Consider the following 8,228-nt stretch of genomic DNA (forward strand, 5'->3'; position numbering starts at 1 on the left):
TTTCGAACGCATTTCGCGTCGTGCTAATCCCTTTTCAACAAGTTGCATTGAAACGCAGAAAAAGATTAGGGCCTACCCTGCTGCTTTTGTTTGACAACGCGAGAAGAGAAGATTAAAGGCCTAGAAGACCTAGCATAGCTGGGTCTAATCCTAAAAAATGGCGTTCGTTGAAGAAGGTCTTCGTTTGCTAGCTGGTCATCCCTTTCTTATTATAGGGTGTTCATTTATAGTTTTTCTTGTTTACACTGTAGGAAAATTTGCAAATTTCTTCAATGTAGGCCCGAACCCTTTCAAAACTTTGATCGAGGCAAAGCATACACCGTACGTAAGTGACCTCGCAGCCCGAGATAAGGTGATCAAACAAGGTAAATACTAAAACCTAGGCCTCAGAGCATAATATACACGTACCGTACGAACTTTCATTACAAACATGTGTTAATAAGGATAATGCTTTCATACCCTAATACTAGTTTACTAGTTTTAGCTTATATTATTCATGAGTTCAGTTGTTATGGCTGCTTGGCATAAAAGAACTGTAGAACTCAGAAAGACAGGCAACTAGCTCGGCTACACACAGTAATGTAGAAGAGAGGTCATGGCTGCTGCTTGGTAAAAAGAGCTGTCTTTTAATACATAGAATAGATTTTGCAATGTTTTTAATCTGTGGGACCGGGCATATTCTGGCAGTGGCCACCAAACAGTCCAACAATCACAGACCTTGGCACATTGTGATTTTTTTTTTACAGTAATCGTATCTTGTTCAAAAAACACTTGTAACAGGATTAATTTGTTAATGTGTTGCTCTACCAGTGCTTGATGACTTGAAATTTATTCATATAATGTTAACCCAACATGGTCGTGAACTTACAAATTTCAAAATTATTATTGGGAGGGAAACAAGTCAAGGGAACAGGGTGCGGTGCCACATTCCAGTTCAAGTCCCCCCTGTCAGACAGCTCAGCCACCCCCAAAAAATATCATTGAGCCGCCACTGAACTCTCCCCCTAACAAACTCGCCTCCTACAAACTCACCTGCTAACAAACTTGTCCTCTGACAAACTTTTTTTCCTTATTACATGTTTATTAATATTAGTTAATTTTTCAGTGATTTTTACATGAAGTGGTACGGTAAATTGAGTTTGTTAAATGATTTTATGTTTACCGTATATTTGTTCATTTAATTATTGAAATTGATCTTAATATCATAATGCAGGCTTTACATCACAAAAAGTTCCGGAAAACTTAGATGCTATCGTGATAGGCAGTGGAATCGGTGGTCTGTCAGCTGCTGCAATTCTGGCCAAAGCTGGCAAGAAAGTTCTGGTCCTTGAGCAGCACGACCAAGCAGGAGGATGTTGCCATTCTTTCCATGATAAAGGATTTGAGTTTGATGTTGGTATGTATTAAAGGACCCCCTCTGAATCCAAGACCCCTTTAATTTCAAGACCATTTTCTTTTAAAGTAAACAATTAAAAAAAAGTCTGGTAGCGAGAAAAAAAAATAAAAGATACAATTTACAGATATATGTTAAGCATTACTATACAGTTGACATTGCCAAACCACATTTTTTACGCGACAGTGAGATTGGACCTCGAGCAAGGACCTTAGAGCACCCTCAATTGCTTTTTATCTCGTACAACTGCTAACATAGTGCATTGGGGTATCTAGAAGTCTTGAAATGGAGGTGCTGAGGGGGGGGGGGGCTCGAAGGTGAAATGGGGGTACTCGATGATCGGTTGAGGGGTGCTAATTTGCAAAATAAGGTGATTTTAGTTGATTTTTAACTACTTGATCGTGATTTTTTTTTGGGGGTGTGCGACTGGGAGGGGCACCCCCTAGATACGCCACTGACCCAGTGTATACCTGGTATTTACAAATGACAGAAGTAGGAGTTGAACCCTCAACGTTTTTTGATACTCCAAGTTGCGGCTGCTACATCTAACTGCTTATTTTTTCTTGGCAGGTATCCACTACGTTGGTGAGATGGTGCCAGGAACACTGACAAAGATCTATGTCGATCAGATCACTGACGGAAAATTGGAATTTACTCCGATTGATCAGAATTTTGACACTTTAATGATTGGAAAAGGTGAAAAGAAACGTGTTTACAAATTGGAGTGTGGTTCAAGAGAAATTTACCGACAATCTCTTCTGAAATCTTTCCCTGATGAGCAGAAAGCCATTGATAAATATATGAAATTATTGAAGGTACTGTGCTACACACATTTAAGTTCTTTTGCAGTGCCTACACTTTGGTATAATTTTACCTTGTCTATAGAAAAAATAACTTGCGTATGCTGCATGGAGTGGGCATCTATCCTTGCAATAAACTTATGCCATTCTTATTTTCTTAAATTTTTTCTGACAGATAACATAATTTTGATAAACAAATACATTGACAGATTTATAGGGAAAACGATAGCTAACAAAATAGTTCATAGTCCAATCGCAATCATAGTTGTCGCCATCACAACTATCAAAGTAATCTCAATGAGTTTTGAAGGTCATTAATAGATATAATACTGTCTGTCATGTATTACAAAAAAATGAAAAATTCAATTCTATATTTAATTGCTTATTTTGTATTCTATATTTAAATAACTTGCAATAAAAAAATTGAATGTGGAATACTATTGCCGTATTTGTTTGCATACTATTATATATGCTCTGGTAATCAATTAATTTATTAAAATGTTGGTAAATCAGTGAAAATATTTTGTTCCAGTCTGTTTCGGCTTGTCGAACTTACTTGATCCTTGTAATGAGCTAGTGTATTCATTCCTGATGATGACATAATTAATGTAAAAATATTGAATCCCAAAACACGATGGTGTGCATTTCAATACTTGGAGTATGTATTATACTTTCTTATCTGAGATTAATCAGTCGAACTTTCAGTTTCTGTTGTATTCAAATTGATTTTTGGTTTCTGGTGTATTCAAATTGTTTTATTCAGTTTTTTGAGATATTTTTTCTGCTGTTTTTTTCTAAAGCTGTAAACAAAATGATATTTAATTTCTAGTATAATACAATATATGTTACCACATATTTATTGTCCCATGGGCCACTATCTTTATATTTGTAGGCACAAATTATATGAAGCACGTCATGGCGAAATGGTTAAGTTGTCGCACATACTAGTATTGAGTAAATGAGCTATAAAATATGGGAGCTCAAAAAATTCCCTAAAAATCAAAATTTGTTTTTCACTATAGATCAACAGTTTAATGTCTTATTAATCGTGTACCAAAGTATTATTTCTGGAAGTGGTCAACAAATTGTTTATTTAATGGTATTTTGATAGTTCATTCTATTAAACAATGTATGCACAAATAACTTTGAAAGGGAATTACTTAAAATCATGTTTATCTTGACTCTAAGAGTATTGTACTTTCACTTTCCAATAACTTGAAACGTCCAATTTCAATGAACGACCCCCTATTTTAAAGATCACATACTCAGGTATCTGAAAATACCAATAACTTGAATTTCAATTTTTGCTACAACTTAGCCATTTTGCCACAACATGCCTCATATGTCAACATTGGAAACTAACAGAAGCAAAATTGTTAAAGAACATACTGTTATGTTATCCCTTTCCCAAACTTATATGTAAACCACCCCCACCCCAACAACAATTCCACCCATTTATTTAACCTTAAATGATTTTTAAAATAATATATCATCATTAAATGATGATAATGTTTTTGTATATTAAATGCCAGGAATGCAAGGAGAGTTCTCTGGGCTTCATGTTTCCGAAGATTGCACCAAAACCTCTGGTAAAGCTGTTGAATATGACCGGTTTAAGCAAAATGATGTTCTCAAAATATGATAAGTTTGCTAAAATGACTACACAAGAGGTCTTGGATCAACTCACAGACAACAAGGACTTGCAGGCTTTGTTCTGCTATTGTTATGGTGATTATGGTATGCTACTTAAAACTGTTATTGTATTTTTATTCAAAAGTAGAAGTACTTCATGCTTAAGATACTGAAATGTAGTACTAGTACCTTACATTGTAGCAGAAGGAGCTGCATATTGGTTTACAATATTCACAAATGTGTAATACACAAAGAATATGCAAAGAAATATGCGAAGGAATTGCACTTTAAAACAAAAAAGCAACTCAAATTCTGATAACAGATTTTAAGGGAAACTTTTACAGGCATTTTGTTTTTCAGTAGTATAAGCAAAAGAATAGAAACTTCAAATTAGATGTCACACAGAAAAGAAAGACTAGATGCTCGAAAATCACGCCAATTTTTTTTTTGTCAAATTCAAATCTTTCTTTATTCTGGAAATACTCTTTCAATACATAATGTATGCACTGGTCTTCCAAGAGGTCCAGATTCAACAGTAAAACAATCAAGTAACAAAGTAAATATATTATAAAATCAAGATAGGTTGCTAGTTAAATACTTTTCTTAAGTATATTTAATGTAAAGGTGTCAAATTTACAGTGGATGGGTGTTTGTATATTGTAGACTTCGGACTTATAATGCAACTTTCGTATATTGTATGGTGGTTTTGTGTTATTTTATTTTTTTATTATTGTATTCATATCCATATCCTACAACAGTTGCTAGAGTGGGTTGAAATGTAGTATTAATATCTCCATGCTCCATGATATAACTTCATGTTGATAACAAAAAGTTGTTGTGCATATATGCCTAATTTCCCTGCTATCTAAAAAATCTGAGGACTGCTTTTTTTTGCAAAAATATATTCTTTTACCCAAGTCCAAAATGATTTGTAGTTTTTGAAAAGGCCTGTTCGAAATGAAAAGGCACATTTTCAGTTTATAGTTGATAAATTTAATACCATAACAATATATTTTAAGCCCAATGATTACTGTTGATCAACCAAAATGCATTAGTATTTTTCCTCTGATTGTGGTTTTTGTTTTTGATTAAATTTTATCACAGGAACTCCACCGAAATCTTCAACATTTGCCATGCACGCTATGCTTGTCAACCACTTCATCTACGGCTGCTACTATCCCCGTGGAGGAGCAAGTGAAATCGCATTCACTATCATCCCAACTATCGAAAAGTCTGGCGGTCGTGTCCTTGTCAGGGCACCCGTAACCAAAATCTTGGTAGAAAATGGAAAAGCATGCGGTAAGCTAATGTCAGTGTTTGGAAATTTCAATTTATAATTTTATTGTTGGCTCGCATTTAATTCTTTATGCAATAATTTGACCTAATCTGTCTTGTGATTAGCTATCATTTATGTAACTTAATAAAATTTAAGTTTGCTATCAGGCTTGTATGCAAGTGCAGTGACAGGTTCTTTATATCTATATATGCTATCTGTATTGAGAATTTCATTCTATATTAAAGCTAAAACCATAATATTTAAATGAGAAATTAAAATGTCTTTAAGTGCTTTTCCAATGATGACCGTATATGTACAGCATGTGTATTCTAATGGTGATGCCATCAATAGTCAATAATTCCACTAAATCACACTTAATCATGTAAGAGTCGTACTTAAATACATTTGTTCTCCTGTCTCCAGGCGTTCGTGTTGCCCGTAGTAGCGGTGATGTTGACATCCGAGCACCAGTTGTTATCTCCAATGCTGGCATCTATAACACGTTTCAGAAACTTGTACCAGCAGAAGTCGCTTCATCTATGGGAAGTAAGTAAAGATTTGTTATTTCTTAATGGCACCCAATAGTGACACCTGCTCTTGAGTATGATATTTCCATATGTTAGCACTATGCAACCTTGAGACCTTTGCTGAAACAGAGTTATGGGTGGGTGGAGGTGGACCATTGGTGCAAATTTGCAGTGGGCTCGACTAAATCTTTAACATCTCATCCTATTCCTGCCAAGTGTTTGAAGTCCAAAGTCATCACAAAACCCTTGGTCCCTATTTAATAAAACTGCTTCAATCTAAAGATAAATACATGTTCCTGATAAATGGTCTACCCAGCCAAGGTATTCTTTGATATTTGTTAGCTTTGAGGTTTTTTTAAATTTTTTTATTGCAATTAGTCATCGGGCTTGAATCAAACATTTCCAAAAGCTAAAATGCCTTTTCCAAAATACGCTGAGCAATATAATTAGACCTCTAGTTGACTCACAAGGACAGTAGCAATGCAGAAATTTAACCAGGGACTAAAGATCTCAGTAGCTGAGCTCACACGATGGCTACCACCATTTATATCCAACTGAACTATGCTACTTGCAGCTATCTTAAATAAATATTAACTTTGTTTTTGCTAGTACATGCTAGTTCAAAGTCATTAAGTGAATCTAAATACTGGTACAATATAAACAATTTTTTACTTTTTCAAAGCTTTTCTTAATACTCACTTCCTAAGAATAAACAACTACTGTACTGGTACTTTAAATGTATAGGAAATGATTCAGTTGCAGGGTCAAAGGTTAAAATCCTACTGCAAAGCAGCCTGTTCAGTAGCAAACTAATACCATCTCATTTGAATAATGGAAACCAATATAAGCTTGAATGCATGGGCTCTTATTTTATCCAAAATAAATTCCACTCTTCTAGATTTAGTATATTTTAAACATCATAAAAGCTTTAAATTAGCTCAAAGATAGGTTGTTTTCTTTAACATCCTGAATGTTTGTGTGGCATGTCGACCTATTTTTTTTTTAAACCACTGCTGTAATGGTTACCATACCATAAGTTTACTTATAATTATATTATTTATTGTATTACTTTATTGGTCAATGATATTCCATAAAATATTACTGTGTTGTGATTGATTAAGATATTAAATCAACCCTTTCCAGTCGTATGGTGTCGCGACGACGCCCTCTTTGACCATATTTTATAGTGAGGGGCGTCGTATGTATGCCCTGTATAGCTTTCATGATAATTTTGTTATAGCTATGCTGCCTTCTATAGGATTGTTTGAGAGTGATGTAGGAGTATATTTCTGTACAGGGCCTCCTGTATTCAGACCAAATAAAATGCCTGTGACCAGTAAAAGCCCGACATTTAGTGTAGATGATGTCATTTCTCAGGTTTGGTACAGCCTCAGGCAATGGTAATGGGGCCAGGGACGTAGCCAGGATTTTGAAGGAGGTGGGGGGGAGCCGTTATGTGAATTACGTATTTACGTATGACCCGGCGGGGTCCAGGTGGCAAATTCCCCTGTGAAGTAGCGCACTCTGAACGTTCTTAGGATTGTTTTGAGAGGATAAAGTGAACATTGCAATATAAATTGCATTATAAATAAGCGCAACAATAATTATGTAATAAATCAACAACCAGATCCAGGAATTTGAAAGAGATGTGAACCAGACCGAGGAAGCACCCACCATGGTTGGGGCTGAGGTTAAAAAATTTATGATTAGGGCATCTCTAGATGGCCAGAAATTACACTCTCACACTTAAATTTGAATATATTTTTCTTTTTTTTTTTCCTTAAAAATGAAGGGAGAGGAAGGGGGGTGGCAGGCCACCTCTGCTCAAAACATTATTTATCCAGAATAGTCATAATCAGGAAAAATTGACATGAAAAACAAGATCACATTTTAAAAACAAATGTATGTCACTAAGACAAAAATCAGGAGCCGATTCAAAGAGTTTAATGACATACCCAGGGAAGGGCACAGATCTGTTTTGAAAGGTGGCGGGGGAGGACATTTTGTGAGTCAACACCCACCTCAGACCCACCATAAACCACCAATTAATGTCACAAGGGTAAATAATTACAAACTCAATATACCATTCACAGATTTATTTTGCTTTGTAACCCTCATCACATTGTCCATGTAATAACGAACCATACTTAATATGTAAGCATAAATTGAACATATAGAATATTAACATATATATATATATTCAGAGTTCAAAACAATGTAATGTTCATTGACTTATCCATTGTCCAATATACACAACAACTTGAAACTGTTCCAAACTGTATTTCGCAATGACAAGTGTGAGTACTGCATGTAACTTCTAACACACGATTCCCAAAACAGGCTTCGAATAAGTAGTCAATCAGTTCATGCAACGCAATGTTGACAGGTTATCCACCACTATAACGAAGGTATATCACGGGCACGAGGCCACCTACAGTAAAATACCAGACATTTTACAATAATAATAATATTCATCTCACTAATAAGTAATAACTGGAAATATTACCCACAAACTGTTCTTAAAACCTACTTACAATTGTTGTAATGTTTACAGCTTATAGGTTAACATAATCCATGTCTATCCTGACATCTACACGTAC

The 8,228-nt window shown here is 35.1% G+C and overlaps 1 protein-coding gene across 1 annotated transcript in view; it reads left to right on the plus strand.

Annotated features, from left to right (window-relative positions):
- The window catches only part of LOC117109118 (all-trans-retinol 13,14-reductase-like), a 10,863-nt gene continuing 2,635 nt past the window's right edge, over nt 1–8,228 (plus strand). The window contains exons 1-6 of the mRNA XM_033251361.1: nt 1–365; nt 1,214–1,396; nt 1,964–2,208; nt 3,726–3,930; nt 4,930–5,124; nt 5,525–5,647. Coding sequence (XP_033107252.1) covers nt 158–365; nt 1,214–1,396; nt 1,964–2,208; nt 3,726–3,930; nt 4,930–5,124; nt 5,525–5,647 — 1,159 coding nt within the window. The 5' untranslated portion in view covers nt 1–157. The remainder of the gene's footprint in view (nt 366–1,213; nt 1,397–1,963; nt 2,209–3,725; nt 3,931–4,929; nt 5,125–5,524; nt 5,648–8,228) is intronic.

The sequence above is a fragment of the Anneissia japonica genome, unplaced genomic scaffold (genome assembly GCF_011630105.1).
Source record: "Anneissia japonica isolate Jap-2015-1 unplaced genomic scaffold, ASM1163010v1 scaffold288023_len281633_cov177, whole genome shotgun sequence".
NCBI lineage: Eukaryota > Metazoa > Echinodermata > Crinoidea > Comatulida > Comatulidae > Anneissia > Anneissia japonica.